Source organism: Haliotis rufescens, unplaced genomic scaffold, assembly GCF_023055435.1.
Source record: "Haliotis rufescens isolate VD_foot unplaced genomic scaffold, xgHalRufe1.0.p SCAF_37, whole genome shotgun sequence".
Taxonomy (NCBI): domain Eukaryota; kingdom Metazoa; phylum Mollusca; class Gastropoda; order Lepetellida; family Haliotidae; genus Haliotis; species Haliotis rufescens.
In genome coordinates this window covers 732,180-753,968 of record NW_025964079.1, presented here as the reverse complement: position 1 = coordinate 753,968, position 21,789 = coordinate 732,180, and the positions used below count along the sequence as shown (strand labels likewise).

At 41.1% G+C, this 21,789-nt stretch overlaps 1 protein-coding gene across 2 annotated transcripts in view; it reads left to right on the top strand.

The window, feature by feature from the left end:
- The window catches only part of LOC124140436 (parathyroid hormone/parathyroid hormone-related peptide receptor-like), a 100,420-nt gene extending 78,869 nt beyond the window's left edge, over positions 1-21,551 (top strand). For both annotated transcript variants that reach the window (XM_048381299.1, XM_048381300.1), the window contains exons 4-13: positions 8,240-8,358; positions 10,479-10,573; positions 10,882-11,044; positions 12,861-13,017; positions 14,133-14,193; positions 15,308-15,377; positions 16,354-16,442; positions 17,516-17,660; positions 18,343-18,384; positions 18,812-21,551. In XM_048381299.1, coding sequence (XP_048237256.1) covers positions 8,240-8,358; positions 10,479-10,573; positions 10,882-11,044; positions 12,861-13,017; positions 14,133-14,193; positions 15,308-15,377; positions 16,354-16,442; positions 17,516-17,660; positions 18,343-18,384; positions 18,812-19,159 — 1,289 coding nt within the window. In that variant the 3' untranslated portion in view covers positions 19,160-21,551. The remainder of the gene's footprint in view (positions 1-8,239; positions 8,359-10,478; positions 10,574-10,881; positions 11,045-12,860; positions 13,018-14,132; positions 14,194-15,307; positions 15,378-16,353; positions 16,443-17,515; positions 17,661-18,342; positions 18,385-18,811) is intronic.
- Positions 21,552-21,789: the final 238 nt, after the last annotated feature.

Here is a 21,789-nt window from a genome sequence, read left to right as displayed (position 1 = left end):
ATGAAGATGCTAGACTTTTACCACTTCTTGGAGACCTCTAGGGTAGGGTACTGATAGACCAATCAACTCTACTGTCCAAATGGCAAGGGGAGTCAGACAAGGGGAGTCTGCAGAAAAGCAGCCCAATCTGCCAGTAATAGACACTAGGGGCTAGCATAACCACTGGAATATGGGTTTGGAAAAATAACATGATAACCCTAGAAATGTCTTAAAAGCTTTGAATAATGATAGTTTTAACAACTTAAATGCTGCTTAGAAATCTCCGCATGTCGTGTTCATAGTGCAGTCACAACCATAACTTTGTCAAGATGTTTCCCACAAAATGTCTTCACCTGTAGACATGTGCGCGGCCATGTTTCCGTGGGTTGGTACATTCTGTACCAAGGGTCTGTGGCTCATCATAAATACAAGGAGGATGCACTGCAATAACTGGGACAGGTAGGGGAGACAAAAACTTTGGGTGATACTTCCGTATCTGGCGACCCATTAGATATACATATATCAAATATACTTGATGTGTTGTTATCACTATCTTACCCTGAGGCCTTTATATATGTGTAATATATATACTTCGAATTCATGTCCGTTATTCAGTTATGGCCTGATGAGACTCATACGTGGTGCGAGTAGAAAGCGCTAGCCGATTAAAACTGTGTTCAATCTTACTCCACTTATTTTATTATTACTATATATATATATAACTTCTAATCTAATATCATCCAGTGTGATCTATGTAATAAATTTCAGGATTAGAAGTTATTATCGATAGGGGACCTCTTTAAACTACTTTTTTCTGTAGGTTAAAAAAAATATATTTCTGTTAATTTTATTACTACAGATTAATAGTAATGACCTTTAGATCTTCGAACCATCGATTATAAAGTGTCGTCTCACCTGGTTTTTTCTTGTACTTCAATAAAAAACTGAACGTTTTGTTGACTAATTTGAAAGGTCGAGAGTAACATAAATGAAGGCGATCAGTGTTGGGCGGCAATGGATCACTCAAAGCCTAAACAAATCAGTTTTAAAGGGATGTTCAGTTTTATATCACGCCTTGTTATAACAGTAACCCAGTGAAAAAGATGCACCCTAGCTACACGAGTTGTCACGACCACTCGTCTTCTAGTCGATAACAGCTAACGTTGTAAAATTGATTAGGACTAGGATTTCAGGTTAATTAGGTTATATCTTCATGAAAACGGACAAACTAGTATTAATGATGATAAGGTTTCCATGGTGACGGAATTGAACAGAGTTCTGGTGAAGGATCTAATAGAAATATAATTATTCTGCACTTGTAACTATAACTTAAAACCATAATACATAAAACTCTAGGCAATAAAAGCATTAAACCATTAACACAAAAGCATTAAACCATACATATAAAACCATTAAACATAACATAATTAAAAAATAAAAACATAAACATAAAAAGTATGATATCGGCCATGTTTAAAAGTACATGACGCTACTTCCGACGTCTTTCCGTATTCCCAAAACCTGCATATGAAATCATGTGTTTATTGTGTTGATAAAACCACACGTTGGTTTCTATTTTCATTTGACATGCAACAGAGTTCGTTAAAAATACCCAAACACCAAATACCTTGCCACTATGTGTTTGTTTGTTGTTTAATGCCGCACCCGGCAATATTTCAGCTATATGAAGGTGGTCTGTAAATATTCAAGTCTGGACTAGACAATCCAGTGATTGACATCATGACCATCGATCCACGCAATTGTGACACGATGACATGTATCAACCAAGTCAGCGATCCCGTTAGTCACGACTTTCTACAAGCATAGTCACCTTTTACAGCAAGATGGGTTGCTAAAGACCTATTCTACCCCGGATCTTCACGAGTATTGCCACTATGTGACCACATGATAAGTGAGATACTTCATTTCATTTCATCCATACATTATGACTTCTCTGCCTTCATCAGTCAACAAGACCCAGCGTGTCAGACGGCAACACTGTCCGAGTCTGAGTGATGACCTAGGAGGCTGCCCATGTGATTAGTGTTTGTGAAGTGTGGACAGCGGCTGGACCATTCTGTAGGGGACACAGGTGGCCCATCGATGTAGGAAGAAAGCCCAGTGTGGTGCAGGTCTTAGACGTTTACGTCTTTGGTGAAACACGAACATAGGAATGAAGCTGGAACATATTTGTGTCATATCTGGGATTCAAACCCACGATCATAGGCTTCGTTATAAGTATCGTCATCATTTAATTCATGTTAATATCAGAACTGACTATCTAAACTATCGGAAGCTCAAGTTTAATTTTCCTTGTCCCTTCTGTATTGGTGGAGTTAATGGCCAATACATCCCTGCATTCTTTCTCAGCATCTCCATGTGTTTATGCTGGCGCTGCAACATGTTAACGCATGTGCCTGTTTTAAGGGAGTGTGCGTTAACATAAATATTTGGAAAAACACAACGGGAAAGTGAAGAATGAAAACTGACACATCTCTGAGCGTAAGTCTATTACACAGGGGTAAGTAGCACTGAAGGATCGTTAACAACTGGTTGTCCGCAACTGTTCATTCATAAATCTTCGCAAGTATACATTTATATGTATGCATGTACTCAGCAGCTTGACAGCTTCATAGTGCAACAAAATAATAAAACATTCAGATGCAAAACATTAAATACAAACTCAACGGTTCCGAATACGCACAATCGAAGGGGCCTATAGAAAGGACGATGTTTCTCTCCGAGCAATGTCCTTGTGTTAGTAGAAAGAGTTATGCCTTCACAACTGAGGTTCTGCGTATGTTTACTGGCCTTGTACAAGGCACTAGCTTTCCTCCCACATTATTAAGCTGACACACGGTGAAGTACGTGCAGTACGGTTAAAGGCAGCGTTAATTCTCTATTTCCAACTTGACTTATATTATTCGCATTGCTAGTTTGTTTGAATAATTATTATTTTAATTATTAATTTTCCTTGTACAAGTGGTTCACATTTGAGTATTTCGTCTCTTTTGACGTATGAATCATGTAGCTCATGCCGTGGCAATGCCAAATTTCAATTGCTTCAGACGTAGAAGCGGGGACAAAGTAACTAAAGTGCGCCATAGAGAGGATGCTTTTTTGTGACGGTCTATTTAAAGTCGTAAGAGACGACTAACGGGATCGGGTGGTCATGCTCGCTGACATGGTTAATGCATGTCATCGTTGCGTGGATCGTGGTCATGATGTCAATCACTGGATTGTCTGGTCATAACTCGATTATTTACAGACTGCCGTCATTTAGCTGGAATATTGTTGAGTGCAGTGTTACACAACAAACAAACAAAAGAAACACATGTTTGGGTATTTTTAACGAACTCCGTAGCATGTCAAATAAATATAGTTTTTAAAGTTTTAATGTTGTTACGGTTTAATGCTTTTATATTTATGGTTTAATGCTTTTATATTTATGGTTTAATGCTTTTATATTTATGGTTTAATGCTTTTATATCATGGTTCAATGCTTTTATACTTTATTTGCTTAGAAGTTTATGTGTTATGGCTTCAAGTTATAGTTTATGTTTTTATGGTTTTGGTGTTAATGTTTCATGCTTTAATGCTGTTAAGTTTAATGGTTTTCTGTTTATGGTTTAATGCTTTTATATTTTATTTGCTTAGATGTTTATGTATTATGGCTTTAAGTTATAGTTTATATTTTTATGGTTTTGGTGTTAATGTTTCATTCTTTAATGCTGTTATGTTTGATGGTTTTCTTTTTATGGTTTAATGCTTTTATGTGTATGGTTTAATGTTTTTATGGTTTAGAGTTACATGACCTCGCTCAGCTTTCAACTATGGTGATGATTTCTTTAAAGAAAAGAGCTGGGTTCAAAATGGTCGTATTTAGGTTGTTAGGCCTCCAAGCCAATACAGTTTCTCTGAAGCTTTGCTGAAAGACTTCAAGAGTGTGTCTGCAAGGACGTCATAAATCCTTCGTCGTTGTTTTTACAATTGTATTTATTGTCTTGCTTTCACATAATTCGAATATTCTAACGACTATAAAGTTAATTTGGTTATTATTTCTCCAAGTTTTGCAGTAAGTGCCATTCCTTCGTAATGATTGAACACTCTAGGCTTCTGTGGTCTTTGATCTATTTCCTTTTGTTCACCATTGATCACTGTCATTGCCGTAGTGACAATCTGATCTGACACTCTTTGTTCTTAGGTCTGTAATCCCAGCTCACAAAAACTACCACTTGATACTTTTGAGGACTCACGTTTGAACCATTCATTCTCGAAAAGGTTCTTTTGAGGATTAACCGATATTTCAATCATCACATCTTATATTACAATACATATTGAACTTGAAATTGCCGTGTGTGAAACTGTGTGTCCCTTAATGTACCCGCGATATTGCGAAACAGGGATGTCAATATATATTATTTTCAAGTGTATTCGTAAAGACAATGGCTAAAATCACATCTGAGTGTTATTGGTGACGAGCGTACCCACTGTCTGTGAGGTCAACTCATCTCTCAGTTCTCAACTGAATGTGTAATCACCAGACAAACGTGCGTCTAGATCAATGTTTACAGAAGCTAGCCCGCAAAGCATAACAACACTTATACAATGGAAACAAGTACCGAGCCCATCGAACCAGTCACCGACCAACCCAGAACGACCACTCACTCAGTGCTGGTTTTCAGTGCTAATGTTTATTATCCGAATCCAAACCGATGACATGTTTGGTTAGACACTGCTTTGGAGAGTTTTTCTTAACTCTAGATATATAACATGCATGTTTTACACTAAATTCTGCATGGAAACATCGGTGCTTGTCTATAAATGCTCAGACTAACGACACGTTTGGGAGTCCTGAGACTTGAAACAGGTTTTAATATCTCACCAAAATACCCTGCGGTGATACCGATCACGATACGACAGTCTTGTCTTTCCCGTTAGATTCTTCAACGTTGTTCCCTGCACAATATATTTTGTTTTCAATATCTGCGGAATAATATTAATATAACTATCCAAAAAATCTCAGCCCGCTCCTTTCTCCATATTGGATGGTGTTATGCTACACTGGGGACAGTAGGTCTGGGACCTCTGCATGTATACGACAATTTACTCTGAAAACGGCAACAAAACGGGCATGTGCTGCTGGTTTTATATCACTAAAGTGTCAGCAGTTGGTATGTTGCTAAGTGATGGCTATTTCAACATGTGATATACGTTCTGGATATTCTAATCAATATATCTTTACAAGTGCTGCTTATGAACGAGCGAGTCTGAGCCTCGCATGATTTGAGTGAATCTGTGAATAGCCCGTGTGACCTAATGAAATCACCCGACATCTATGTGTTGTCATAAGAAGGATTTGATGCCAGAATCTAATCCCGACGGTGCCTCGCCGCTGACCCTGGCTAACACATCTTCTCACTTGTCAAACCGGAACGGGGGAAATATGCAAACACAGGGCTGTACAAAGTCAAAGACCTTATCAATGTCACGATCATATTTCTTGCGCGAATATGTATATACTTCATATACATAAAAATAAATATCGCGTGCCTTTAAGTTGTCATACATAATTTTGTCCAATTCATACTTTCAAATATATACTGCTTAAATAAACATACTTGTAAATATTTCATACCCGCAAAATTAGATCAATTCTGAAAACACGGCATTTTTTCAAACATAATCCCCTAATTTGAAACGCAACGAGCAGCAGCACTGGGCTGTCATTCTCTTCATTAAAGACAAGTACACAAACCTTGTACTCCCATGCGTGCACCTGTTCTAACACTTTTTACGTTGCTTCCTTTGATGTGTAAAGAATCATACTTCTCTTGATTAAAGAATTTTTGAACATGTTTTCACTCTTTTCACAGAAAAACACATGCGGCATCCATGTGTACATACTCGGGGTATATTTGGTAAATTAAATTTATTTTTATCTCTAAACAAACACCCTTGCTTACCTTTGTGTCTTGCTAACCCACGAGGGGGAAAACATTAGATTGTGGAGCACATACATAAACAGGGTAACATAAACGTCATTACACCGAATAAACAATGGAAGTTGAAATGAGAGTCCATCTGAAGATGTTGTGATGAAAGTTGAAACCATCTCCACCTCTGAGAGTTCCAGCACGCCACAAGTACACCCTTTTTTCTTTGTTTCTGAAGCAGTCATTGGGGAAATTGTACAAACCGCAACAGGTGTGTGATAAAAGCGATCAAAGGGTGTTCACGCCAGGTGTGGGGTTTGAGTGACACACAACACGCAGTGTATTTCCTAACAGTTACAGAACTGATCTTTTTCGCGCCATTGTGTAAGAAATTCAGGAAAACAAAATCTCCACCCAAACAAGATATCGTAGAAAAATATTTTGCTTTGAATTGTTCGAAGAAATATAACTGAAAAGCAAAACGACAATACTTTTCTTAAGGTTTAACACAAAGGGAGATAGTGAGTTTGTGAGTGAGTATGGTTTTTACGCCGCTTTTAGCAATATTCCAGCAATATCAAGGCAGGGAACACCAGTAATGGGCTTCACATATTGTACCCATGTCGGGAATCGAACCCGGATCTTCGGCGTGATGAGCGCTTAAATAGCTAGGTTACCCGATCGCCCCTAAAGGAAGATAGGGACACTTTGATACACATGCGCGTATGATATTGATATATAATCACATGTAAAAAATAAAAATAAATCAGACATCCGATTAAAGACATTTATTATAACTATTTTGCACTCACCTCGATTTAAATTATGTCCTCGCTGATTGTAGGCGTGTTGCTGATCATTAAACGTTAGAAATAATGACACTATTATTCAGCTGATGGGGTACGTGAGCCCAGGTCACGGTGACTTGTTCGGTGTTCTAATCTATCATTCTGAAGCCACCAGCTACAGGTCAATGAGTCTGACATTTTCATCCAATTACCAACACGTTCGTCACGGTGATCACAATGCAAGTTGCCATAAAGTAAGAACTGCGATGTGTGAAAACTTACACAGTCGACATTTCATTAATTAGCAGACCTATTGCGTTAATATCTTCTCGCGTTAATGTTTCCTTCTTTGACACTTCGGTCTGCAGGTAGTTAGAAAACACTGTTGACATTTGCATCTGATACTAATGTGACACCTTTGGGCATCCAATCCCAGCAACCATGTCAGAACAAACTGTTATATTTCATCATGCTAGAATCTTAAGCATTCAAAATAAGATCTTAGTATAATATTAATGTTTTAATGACCCTTTAGTAAAGCTACGGGATTGTGTCATGGTTGTAGTTTCTACTAATTTCAATAATAATAATAATTCATGGAAGATAAATGTTTGTGCATGTAAAAATAACAAAGTAAAACCTTTAGGCTAGCTGTACATACTGATATATGGGTCATTGTGTCGCACTAGAACTCCGCAGGAACAGGGCTAGAATGTGTCGCGTGCAACCTATTGCTGGTAGGAAGAGGCGACAAACCTAGAATGTGTCGCGTGCAACCTATTGCTGGTAGGAAGAGGCGACAAACCTAGAATGTGTCGCGTGCAACCTATTGCTGGTAGGAAGAGGCGACAAACCTAGAATGTGTCCAGTGCAACCTATTCCTGGTAGGAAGAGGCGACAAACCTAGAATGTGTCCCATGCAACCTATTGCTGGTAGGAAGAGGCGACAAACCTAGATGTGTCCCGTGCAACCTATTGCTGGTAGGAAGAGGCGACAAACCTAGAATGTGTCCTGTGCAGCCTATTGCTGGTAGGAAGAGGCGACAAACCTAGAATGTGTCCCGTGCAACCTATTGCTGGTAGGAAGAGGCGACAAACCTAGATGTGTCCCGTGCAACCTATTGCTGGTAGGAAGAGGCGACAAACCTAGAATGTGTCCTGTGCAGCCTAATGCTGGTAGGAAGAGGCGACAAACCTAGAATGTGTCCCGTGCAACCTATTGCTGGTAGGAAGAGGCGACAAACCTAGAATGAGTCGCGTTCAACCTATTGCTGGTAGGAAGAGGCGACAAACTTGGGAACACGTCGGGATTCCTGGTCAGAATGGCCTCTAGCAACCTATCTGATCGTAAGAGATGACTTCATGGTCTGGGTAGCCACATCATTGATCTATGGTCATAATATCACTCACTGGATTTACTCGATTGTTGTCAGGCCGACGTCATACAGTTGGAATATGTCTGTGTGTGGCTCAAATCACATAGGGACAACTATATAGGTATAAGCCCATCATGTAGACTTCTTGTTATCGTTTCAGAGTTTGCAAGACGGTACTGTGATGAAAACGGGTCGTGGTGGGTCAACCCTGCGAACAACTACACGTGGACCAACTTCAGCGCCTGTGAGAAGCCCGCCATTGACCTCCGATATCATGCCGTACGTGTGTACGTTTCCAAACAAACATAGAGTTACCTGCCCCTCGATCTTAACCACATAAAGTTGATAACCGGCAGGCTGTCAGAGCACATTGCTCGTTAGGAAAAGGAGCATTTATTATATACACTGTTGTGTGTTGCATATCTAGCTGATTTCTACACCTTTTCTTCATACATGCAGTGATACTTAAGGGTAATGCATGTTTCTCTTCCTGCTAAATCACCGTCAAAATATATACTGTGTCTTTGATTAAAACCGTCTGTCATGGTTCACCTGTGTGTGTGATTCCCCTAGTTCAAGACCTGTCATGGTTCACCGGTGTGTGTGATCCCCCTAGTTCAAGACCTGTCATTGTTCACCGGTGTGTGTGATCCCCCTAGTTCAAGACCTGTCATTGTTCACCGGTGTGTGTGATTCTCCTAGTTCAAGACCTGTCATTGTTCACCGGTGTGTGTGGTTCCCCTAGTTCAAGACCTGTCATTGTTCACCGGTGTGTGTGATTCCCCTAGTTCAAGACCTGTCATTGTTCACCGGTGTGTGTGATTCCCCTAGTTCAAGACCTGTCATGGTTCACCGGTGTGTGTGATTCCCCTAGTTCAAGACCTGTCATGGTTCACCAGTGTGTGTGATTCCCCTAGTTCAAGACCTGTCATTGTTCACCGGTGTGTGTGATCCCCCTAGTTCAAGACCTGTCATTGTTCACCGGTGTGTGTGATCCCCCTAGTTCAAGACCTGTCATGGTTCACCGGTGTGTGTGATCCCCCTAGTTCAAGACCTGTCATGGTTCACCGGTGTGTGTGATTCCCCTAGTTCAAGACCTGTCATGGTTCACCGGTGTGTGTGATTCCCCTAGTTCAAGACCTGTCATGGTTCACCGGTGTGTGTGATCCCCCTAGTTCAAGACCTGTCATGGTTCACCAGTGTGTGTGGTTCCCCTAGTTCAAGACCTGTCATTGTTCACCGGTGTGTGTGGTTCCCCTAGTTCAAGACCTGTCATGTTTCACCGGTGTGTGTGGTTCCCCTAGTTCAAGACCTGTCATTGTTCACCAGTGTGTGTGGTTCCCCTAGTTAAAGACCTGTCATGGTTCACCAGTGTGTGTGGTTCCCCTAGTTAAAGACCTGTCATGGTTCACCGGTGTGTGTGATTCCCCTAGTTCAAGACCTGTCATGGTTCACCGGTGTGTGTGATCCCCCTAGTTCAAGACCTGTCATTGTTCACCGGTGTGTGTGATCCCCCTAGTTCAAGACCTGTCATTGTTCACCGGTGTGTGTGATTCTCCTAGTTCAAGACCTGTCATTGTTCACCGGTGTGTGTGGTTCCCCTAGTTCAAGACCTGTCATTGTTCACCGGTGTGTGTGATTCTCCTAGTTCAAGACCTGTCATGGTTCACCGGTGTGTGTGATCCCCCTAGTTCAAGACCTGTCATGGTTCACCGGTGTGTGTGGTTCCCCTAGTTCAAGACCTGTCATTGTTCACCGGTGTGTGTGTTTCCCCTAGTTCAAGACCTGTCATGGTTCACCAGTGTGTGTGATTCCCCTAGTTCAAGACCTGTCATGGTTCACCGGTGTGTGTGGTTCCCCTAGTTCAAGACCTGTCATGGTTCACCGGTGTGTGTGGTTCCCCTAGTTCAAGACCTGTCATTGTTCACCGGTGTGTGTGGTTCCCCTAGTTCAAGACCTGTCATTGTTCACCGGTGTGTGTGATCCCCCTAGTTCAAGACCTGTCATTGTTCACCGGTGTGTGTGGTTCCCCTAGTTCAAGACCTGTCATTGTTCACCGGTGTGTGTGGTTCCCCTAGTTCAAGACCTGTCATGGTTCACCGGTGTGTGTGTTTCCCCTAGTTCAAGACCTGTCATGTTTCACCGGTGTGTGTGGTTCCCCTAGTTCAAGACCTGTCATTGTTCACCGGTGTGTGTGATCCCCCTAGTTCCAGACCTGTCATGGTTCACCGGTGTGTGTGATTCCCCTAGTTCAAGACCTGTCATGGTTCACCGGTGTGTGTGATCCCCTAGTTCAAGACCTGTCATGGTTCACCGGTGTGTGTGATCCCCCTAGTTCAAGACCTGTCATGTTTCACCGGTGTGTGTGGTCCCCTAGTTCAAGACCTGTCATGTTTCAGGACATCGCCAACAAGCTGCGGCTGCTGTACACTGTGGGGTACAGCGTATCTCTATCAGCTCTCGTTGTCGCCGTCATCATCATGCTCTGCTGCAGGTTGTTGCCTTCAAATTTACATCCATATAATATAAATATTATTTTCTAACAAAACATAAGTCATTATTTGTCATTCATATTGTCTGTTTAACTCAAAACGTTATCCTTTAACAAGGTGTGAATGTATTGCTCCAAGTATAAGTGATATTATATCATCATTTCCCTGTCCTTTAAATCATATTATATTAAGTTATTAAGTTTTCATCAAAATGCATTTGCATATCACTAATATGCTAGTAATATTACAGGCAAGATTCCAGTGGCGTCCTTATTTACTGTCCTTATATATATTGTTCTGATATTCTCAGGAGACTGAAAAGTAAAAGCAACATTCTTCACATCAACCTCTTCATTGCCTTCATCCTGAGGGCGTCCGTCTCCTTCCTCAAGGATCTGTTGTTTAAAGGGGTTGGTCTGGACATGGATGTCAGGCTGAAGTCAGATGGGACGTACGAGTTCCTGGACGGCCCAGTGAGTTGTTGCCCCTCCAGAAAAGCCACCCCTTCTCTTTCTGTGTTACTCGTGTATTTGACAGTATTTCACATTTTCACAGTGGCCCAAAGCGCTGTAACTAACTTACAGAGTTGCGTCCCTTATGTCAGCTGCTAAGATGCGCTAGTCTTAGGTTCTCATCCATTTATTCACCTGATTATGATCCGTATCTGTCAGCACGAGACTGGCAAATGTTTCATCTCAACAGCAAACGTCTAGGATCAAGTGCAGGCCTATCAGAGGAAATCAGCAGAGAGCAACCATCTTTTGAACACACTTTAAATAGAAACAGCCACACAAATTACAAACAAGGCACAATCCCCATAAAGTTTGTGTCGTGATGATTAAAACTTGACACATTCTCAGTGCAAACCGGTCTTCGAGATTTATTGAAAATGTGGCGGGGTTTTAATCATTACGAGCCAAACTTTGTGGGGATTGTGTCTTGTTCGTAGTTATTTGTGTGGCTCTCGTAGTTATTTGTGGTAGGCCTGAAGAACAGTTTGACATTGCTCCTCTCCTCTAATGGCCAATTTCGACATGCTTTGGAAACTTTACATTTGATTGGCGAAAAGGGCTCCAAGTCGCAACAACATGGCGATTCTCGTAGGCATTTCCTGGATACTGTTAAACCATATTGCCTCAAGTGACATATTTCTTCTCAAACAAGTTGGAATTACGTTCCAATATGAAGTTAACGTTAATGTATTCCTACACTAACATGAAATATGAGAATATTGGTATTGGCTGTATGTGGAACTATTTTTGGTCATTGGACATGGAATATTGCTGTTATCTATTATACAACACTGTGTCTGTTTAAAGTATTATTACAGTAATTTTGATTGCTCTTTCGTTACTTCCAACGTGGATACAAAAAATCGTCATCTGAAATAGAAACAAATGTTTCGAAATCACCAAAATGCGAGCGGTACTACTTTCAAACGCTGATGCTGTGTCGTAAGTCGATTTTATGAAATTTACATGATGCCTAATTAACAGAATTTCGCGCATATCGGGGACAGAAAATGCATGATTCCTAGCAAAATTACACACTCTATGGTTCGTGTCTCTTTTTGTTCTCAAAATTTCAGATCTGCAGTTTTTGTTAATATACATTTTTAGAATTTTAAATACAATATTGTCGAAATAAATATCACACCGAAAAGATTCAAGACGTTAACAACTGACGTCAGGTTAAACATATTCGACTACATGTACGCGTGTTCAAGGTATAGGAAATACATTAATTTATCTTTTCAACAATCAAATGGATACTAAGGTGTTTGAACCGCCTGGTGGTTCAAGACGTTAACAACTGACGCCAGGTTAAACATATTCGACTACATGTACGCATGTTCAAGGTATAGGAAATACATTAATTTATCTTTTCAACAATCAAATGGATACTAAGGTGTTTGAACCGCCTGGTGGTTCAAGACGTTAACAACTGACGTCAGGTTAAACACATTCGACTACATGTACGTGTGTTCAAGGTATAGGAAATACATTAATTTATCTTTTCAACAATCAAATGGATACTAAGGTGTTTGAACCGCCTGGTGGTTCAAGACGTTAACAACTGACGTCAGGTTAAACATATTCGACTACATGTACGCGTGTTCCGGGTATAGGAAATACATTAATTTATCCTTTGAACAATTAAATGGATACTAAGGTGTTTGAACAGCTTGGTGGTCACAACGTTCATTCGGCACGTCTAAGACCAATGTTCAGTTTCCTGTACTGGATACCGGGACTGTGGAGTTTCAAGCTCAGTGTTTCTGTCCCACAGCACTGGCAGTGTAAGCTGCTGTTCTGCCTCTTCAACTACACCATCACCGCCAGCATCATGTGGATCTTCATAGAAGGCTTGTATCTGCACATGCTGATATACAGGACGCTGTCAACAGAGCGGAACGGCGTGTCATTCTATATAGTACTAGGCTGGGGTATGTGCAACTTCCACTGAATGTACTGTGTGTGTCGGAGTGGGGTAGTCATGTTCAGGGGGCAAGGGTGGCCCAGTCGTCTAAGGCGCCGCGATTCACTGTGCAGAGTTGCGTCCCTTGGGCACGTCAGAAATCTATGATTGTGGATTCGAATCCCGGTTTGCCCCGATTATGTTTCTAGGTTTGTAAGCATCATACTCGTGTTCATGGTAAACGTCTGAGACCTGCATCACTTTAGGCTTTCCTCCCACATTAAGCTGACAAGACGTGATATAACTGGAATACTGTCAAAAGCGGCGTTAAACACAACTCACTCACTCACTATTCATGTTCAACTGCGGCATGGTATCTCAGTGGGCCAGCACTATAAAATCGGCATCAGTCCGGATTAGTACAAGCAGCCCCCCCCCCCCCCCCCCCCCCCACACACACACACACACGTGCATGCTCGTCGCTATGTAAGTGCAATAATGTTAAACCCCCTTACACTTCACCTTTTATATGAGTGTATGACATATCTGTGTGAGCCACGATTACAGTATAAGAACCAGAAGGAAATACAAAGTGCCTGAATTGTAACTGTTGATAATTACAGATAATTTTCCTGTCTTTGTACATATTTACTCGGGTGGCAGTTTGCTGTACAGAGTTGCTTCCCTTAGGCATGCCTGAGACGATCGTGGGTTAGAAACCCGGTTCGCCTTGATTATGTTTCTAGATTGTCACGAGTTTAATTATAACCGAAGTGGTAAACATCTGAGACCTGCATCACTTCGGGCTTTTCTCCACATCAAGACGACACGCTGTAACTGAAATATTGTTGAAAGAGGGGTTAAACCAAACTCACTTACTTTTTGGGACGTATTAGACATAACGCTAAATACCGAATCGCTAAAATCTGGGACATACTGCGCCATGACACAGATCAGTATGACAGAGGGGAGACAATGCGGTCATATAAAAGGTCATTATAAGGTCATATCGCATGGACCTTCTCTTACATAAACTAGTAAGTATTTAGCGTTGTTCATCTGAACAGTATAAATACGACCACATGACATGTCCAATACCTCACTTTCACCACAGAAGGATTAACAGTCCATTTCTCATTTCAGTTCTACCTCTGGTGTTCTTAATACCTTGGATTGTCGTCAAAGCAGTCTTAGAAAATACATAGTAAGTCATTAATTGATATCTTGATATTCCTAGGGGCGGTCGGGTAGCCTAGTGGTTAAGGCGTTGGCTCGTCACGCCGAAGACCCGGGTTCGATTCCCGACATGGGTACAATGTGTGAAGCCCATTTCTGGTGTCCCCCGCCGTGATATTGCTGGAATATTGCTAAAAGCAGTGTAAAACAATACTCACTCACTCACTCACTCACTCACTCTCTTAGGCGCAAATGGTTGGTAACGATATGTTTGCTTACATGTATTTGTACAGAAGATATATTTTTATAACATATAAAAGCATGTCTGTTTTGTTTCCTGTCTTACGCCGCACTCTTTCCAATATTCCATTTATATGATGGACTGCCTCCGTGGTCTAGAGGTAGAGCGTCCGCCTGGAGAGTGGAAGGTCCGGGGTTCGATCCCCGGCCGCGTCATACCAAAAGACGTTAAAAGATGGTACTTGTTGTTACCCTGTCTGGCGCTTGGCATTAAGGGGCTAACACAAGGACTGGTCGGCTCGGAGTCAATATACTGTGTCTGTGTGAGGTATTCATGTTAAACTGCGGCATGGTCTCTCAGTGTGCTAGCACAATAAAAAGGCATCAGTCCGGACTAGTACAAGCAGCCACACACACACGTGCATGCACGTCGCTATATAAGTGCAATAATCTTGGACGCGACGTTAAACCCAATTTCACCTCACCACACCATTTATATGATGGCCGCTTGAAACATATCGAGTCTAAAACATACACCAATGGTCGATATGATGAGCAACATTCGACACCGTCGGGTTACGATGAAACGCAGTCAACCGGTCAACGAGTCTGACCACCGACCCTTTAATACAATACACTGCTGGAGTCTGTTCTAACCCGACTTACCAGGGTGAGATGGAAGTAAATGCATCATTATAATTGCTATTCACTAAAAGCTATGTGTAACAATATGAAAGTCAGCGTATGTTACTGACGCATTATACACTGCAGTCAGTGAAAAGAAAAGTTTAGCCACCAGGGTCTACCTATGATTCTGCGTAATCTGAGACTCGATGACTTTGACCTAATGTGACAAGAAGATGTGTATCTGATGTTCATGCCATGTTGTTTTGCTTCTCCAGCTGCTGGAACATACAGACAAGGTCCGAGTTTCTGTGGATATTAAAGGGTCCGGGAATAGCTGTAGTGTTAGTAAGTTGACGCACTCATTTCTTTGCATGATATACATTTTGCATGTAATCGTACGTAATGATGGCATATGATAATGTCTAATAAGTATTAATGGCTGTTTCAGTTCTAATGAGATATGATGTATATATAACACACATTAATGGATATCAGTATCAAACTGTTTTAACAAATTTAGATTGTCTGCCACAAATAAATACATTGTTGCAAGGCGATTTTAAAAAAAATGAGTATTATGGCTCATAGTATTAATTGAAAAAATATCTGGTTTGGCGGGTGTAGCAGAAAAAAATATTTAGTCTCTATACAAAATCCCAGAAGAATGAGTTAGTGTGGTTTTACACACATTTACACATCTGTATTGCGTTAAGCAATATTTCAGCAATATCACAGCTGGGGACACCGGGAATGGGCTTCACACATTGTACCCATGTGGGGAATCGAACATGGGCCTTCGGCGTCATAAGCAGCACTTTAATCACTACGCTACCCAACCGCCCCCTTATGTGGGAAGAAAGCCCAAAAGGACGCAGGCCATAGATACTGGTGAACCCACAATTATTCCAGTTTCATACTGGAGTGACCACTTCCGTGGTCTAGTTATAGAAGTGCAAAAATTCTGTACGCGACGTTAAACCTCACCTCACCCCACCTCACCTACCCTCACCTACCCTCACCTACCCTCACCTACCCTCACCCCACCTCACCTCACCTCACCTCACCTCACCTATGATGGAGTCCTCACAATGTGGACCCCATGACCTATTGTCTAGGGGACATAACTCTGCACAGACTGTTGCAGCGTCTTAAACATCCGGGTCACTGTGTCCATTGAACTCTTTCATCATGATGCTCGGCCACACATATCCATCTTCTCATGATTAAGGTGAATATGGAGAACGCATGCAATGACCCCATGCACCAAGAACTTCATTTATGATTACTTTAGGCCTAAGGTAACTTGTTTATGTCCTTGCAGATTAATTTCTTCTTCTTCCTGGACATATTTCGTATATTGTTCCTCCGAGCGAGGGCGAACCAGCGGCATCTGGGAAAAGCCAAGTACAAGTAGGTATCACCATGGAGCCATGTCTTGCAGATAATACAAGTAGGTATCGCCATGGAGCCATGTCTTGCAGATAATACAAGTAGGTATTACCATGGAGCCATGTCTTGCAGATAATACAAGTAGGTATCACCATGGAGCCATGTCTCGCAGATAATACAAGTAGGTATCGCCATGGAGCCATGTCTTGCAGATAATACAAGTAGGTATCACCATGGAGCCATGTCTTGCAGATAATACAAGTAGGTATCACCATGGAGCCATGTCTTGCAGATAATACAAGTAGGTATCACCATGGAGCCATGTCTTGCAGATAATACAAGTAGGTATTACCATGGAGCCATGTCTTGCAGATAATGAGCCGACGTAATGAAACACCCATTCTTAGCATGAGTAGACAAATATGTTTGTGACAGAAGCACGTAACGAGGCTTGTAGCTGTCAAAGGGGAATGTTTTTTCACACTCTACATCTACACGTCCGTATTTGAATGACACATGTTTCAACTGCCTTTAATCTACATACTGAAAACCCACTTAAAGCGTCGAACTGGTTAATAATGAGTCACTATTACACACATGGAGAACCATGGGTGAGTCTCCGGGAAATGTCATAAGGCGCAAAAAATGTCATGTAATGTCCTTTGGTCTTCAAAGTTGGAGCATATTTTTAAATGTCAAACGAAACATAATTATCTTTAATGGTCTCTTGTATGTCTTTTGACGACAATTTGCCAAATTTCAACTCAAGCATTATTTGAGCTACATTTTTTACTAAACAGTGGTGTCATCACTTATTTTCAGTGGTCCATTCATGTAATTTTCACAGCTACTTGCCCTTTACACCAAGTGGAATCTGTTTCGACAGAAAAGCTAGGCTGGTTATTCTCTTGCACTGACAATTTAAATTGTATATATTTGTTTTGTTGAAACAGTATTATAAAAGATATAGGTCCTGTTGAAATAAGTCTTTCCAGATAACCAGACAATTAACACCTTTACAACATTCTTAATGTTCTTAAATGATGTGTGGATGAACTGGGAAATGTTTACATTATGAAATGTTTCTGTTTCAGAAAGTTGGCCAAGTTCATCCTGGTCCTCATCCCGCTGTTCGGCCTGATGTACATCATCCTGATCGTCGCCTTCCCTGCTGAGTTCACGCAGGATGATTACAACCTGTTTTATCTGTACATAGAAATGGGCTACAACTCATTTCAGGTATCCATTTCGCATCAGTATTACCATCCTCGGTGATACAGGGTATTATACTGCCACTCTATGATGATAAATACCCATTCTCTACCGTAGCTTCGTTTTCAACCCGATAATTATCACGAAGCCGTGCAATCAAATTAGTATCCTCAAATGACCACACACTTCAGTGCTAAGTTAGCGATAAGGGAGATTGAAGCGGTGGCATCAAGGGTCAGACTTTAAAGGCCATTTAGCAGATATTTCTTATGATCATGGAAATGGTTTTGTCGCTATTATTTAGTTACTGGTATTTCAAGCATGTCAACAGGCCTAATAGGTACGACAAAGGTGCTAATCATATAAGGTCACAAACCGGTACAGTGCATTACAACGTCTTTGACAACTGTGTCTGCAGTGTTCCCGCTTGTCGAGATGCAACAAATTATAATTATAAAGTAATTTTACAGGTAGCTGTGTCATTCAAAGCTGTGTGTTACTTACTTCTGGTTTATTGCATATATAGCGTTATCATGTGTTACTTAGAATCACAAACATGCATGTCTAATAGTCTGAGAGACATCAACATTGGTACAAATATTTAATTGTACTTTAATATATCACATTTTATTACATATATTATTTCGTTATCCTTTAGTTTCTGATTGGAAACTAAACGTATTCTACTCCTGTTTGTTATTCATTTCAGGGCTTTCTTCTTGCCTTACTGTTCTGCTTTTTAAATGAAGAGGTAGGTCCAGCATGTTTATATTTTCCTGCGTTGTGGTGAGTGAAGGTGGGTTTTCACATACCTCATACTATTTCACGAATGTAAATGGACAAGATTGATATGCAGTTCGAAATAAATCGGTTTACATGACGAAATTCATTTCCATAACAGATATCCAAATTAATCCATGGTCAAACGTTCAAGCAACATTCAAACACGTCAACTTAAACATATGTGAACATAATAAATACATAAATAATTTAGTCATCAGAGAAAAACATTGGCGTAAAGTAATGTAAATATAGCATTTACATCTATATAGCCGTTACATGTTTGTCAACCTATGAAACAAGTGACATAACTCGTGAACCTTTACCTCTTCCAAAGGGGACAAATAAGCAATATCTGGGAGCATATTTCCAAATCAAATCTTTTCTCGCCTTTACAGGTCCACGCAGAGATTAAGAAAATGTGGTACCGCCACAAATCCAGACGAGCAGACGACGCTACGTTTACAAAATCACTTGGAGCATCATCATGGCGGAAAAGCTCGGGTAGCAAGTCTTCTCCTGCTTCGGAGCGTCGCCAGGGAGATTGTAGTAGACAAAAAGTGGGGTCAACGTGCTCATGTGACCATGACAAATCGGATCACCTGCTCAAGAAAGCATTGATTGCAAATGCAAAACGGGTCGTTTCTGAACATAACACTGAAGGTGACCAAGGAGGAGGTAACTCTATTGAAAGCGCTGCGATATCAAGGGACATAACTGCTTGCAGTTGTGCAGCGGATGTGTGACAGAACAACGTTTGTACAAGCGGGGATACAAACATTATTCATATGAAGTAGTTACTTATTCGGTGATTGAATTGTTATGGAATAATATTCGAACGGAGCGGTTTCAGGGTTATCCTTGTGTACCATTGGTGTACATCTTTACATTACTGTGAAAGATATCACACACATGTAAAGGCAAAGACCGGCCATAACATATCAGACATGTGACGATGGTCATTTCACAAAGGACGTGAAAGTACCTCATTTTGCTGTTATCAATATTGGCATGACGGAAGTATAATTCATATTCTGTAAAGACTTACCTCCGAAGTTTGTTTACCCGTTTCTTTTCTTGTAATACAAATTCGAGTATGAATGCCTCTGAGACTGTCAAGTTAAATATATTATCATGTTATGTAGACGTCTGTCCACGAGGATATTCTATCTTTGAGGTTTTCACCAATGATTGCTGTTTGTCAAATTACACAGTGATTGGAGCTTACATATATGTTACATTTCCATGACCTATTTCTATTTGATAGGGCAAAACATACATGTACAGATCTCAAATAGTTTGTTTATTTCAGATTGAATTTAACAACACATATTAATTGATCATACTATACCTCTCCTCGTAAGGGACAAATGAAATAGGTTACCAGTGGTATTAAGCCACAAATGATGGCCCCAGACAGTCTACAAGTTTTAGTCATGTACAGTTATTATACACTGTACTATTTACTATTTCAACATACACACAGAATTTCTGACTCGACTCGATGGGTAATAGCTACTTTGTCAGGACATCTGGTGTACAGTGTAAGTAAAACATGAGGCAAAAGTATTTTTGAGTGTGTACTGAAACAAATTATTTCTTTTAAATAAAATCCTAGGCCATCCCCGTAGCCCTCATCTCAAGACCAGTATCTATTAAGTAACACAGTATGTTCTGTAACTGGACCAGCATGGGTTCACTGTCCTCATCTCCAGGCAGTATCTATTAAGTAACACAGTATGTTCTGTAACTGGACCAGCATGGGTTCACTGTCCTCATCTCAAGACCAGTACCTATTAAGTAACACAGTATGTTCTGTAACTGGACCAGCATGGATTCCCTGTCCTCATCTCCAGGCAGTACCTATTAAGTAACACAGTATGTTCTGCAACTGGACGACCAGCATGGGTTCCCTGTCCTCATCTCCAGACAGTACCTATTAAGTAAAACAGTATGGTCTGCAACTGGACCAGCATGGATTCACTGTCCTCATCTCCAGGCAGTATCTATTAAGTAACACAGTATGTTCTGTAACTGGACCAGCATGGGTTCACTGTCCTCATCTCAAGACCAGTACCTATTAAGTAACACAGTATGTTCTGTAACTGGACCAGCATGGATTCCCTGTCCTCATCTCCAGGCAGTACCTATTAAGTAACACAGTATGTTCTGCAACTGGACGACCAGCATGGGTTCCCTGTCCTCATCTCCAGACAGTACCTATTAAGTAAAACAGTATGGTCTGCAACTGGACCAGCATGGATTCACTGTCCTCATCTCCAGGCAGTATCTATTAAGTAACACAGTATGTTCTGTAACTGGACCAGCATGGGTTCACTGTCCTCATCTCAAGACCAGTACCTATTAAGTAACACAGTATGTTCTGTAACTGGACCAGCATGGATTCCCTGTCCTCATCTCCAGGCAGTATCTATTAAGTAACACAGTATGTTCTGCAACTGGACCAGCATGGGTTCACTGTCCTCATCTCCAGGCAGTATCTATTAAGTAACACAGTATGTTCTGTAACTGGACCAGCATGGGTTCACTGTCCTCATCTCAAGACCAGTACCTATTAAGTAACACAGTATGTTCTGTAACTGGACCAGCATGGATTCCCTGTCCTCATCTCCAGGCAGTACCTATTAAGTAACACAGTATGTTCTGCAACTGGACGACCAGCATGGGTTCCCTGTCCTCATCTCCAGACAGTACCTATTAAGTAACACAGTATGATCTGCGACTGGACCAGCATGGCTTGGCCGTGCTCATCTCAAGACCAGTACCTATTAAGTAACACAGTATGATCTGCGACTGGACCAGCATGGGTTCACTGTCCTCATCTCCAGACAGTAGCTATTAAGTAACACAGTATGATCTGCAACTGGAGCAGCATGGGTTCACTGTCCTCATCTCCAGACAGTAGCTATTAAGTAACACAGTATGGTCTGCGACTGGACCAGCATGTCTTGGCCGTGCTCATCTCAAGCTGTCCTGTGGAAACGTCCTCCAATTGATCTTCACAGCCTTAAGCCGCCTTTTTGACCTCAAGCTATGGTTCAACTCAGTATTGTGCTGTCTTAGACGCATTTATGCAAATGTCATTACAATAACTGAATAAATTTTATTTTCATATAACTCAGTTGTGTTGTGTGTGGGGCGGTTCTCTCATAAGTGATCTGTCCAGATCTTTCAAGGTATACCACACTGGGACTTCAAACAAATATAGGTCATTCGGTTTTAGTCTGTCTTGCTTTAATATGTGAGCGGGGGATTATGTTTCACACGGCTGTTAACCTTATTCCAGAAATGTCACGAGAGGGGTACCAGGAAGGGGCCTCAGACATTATACGCATGTGGAAATCGAATCCTGACG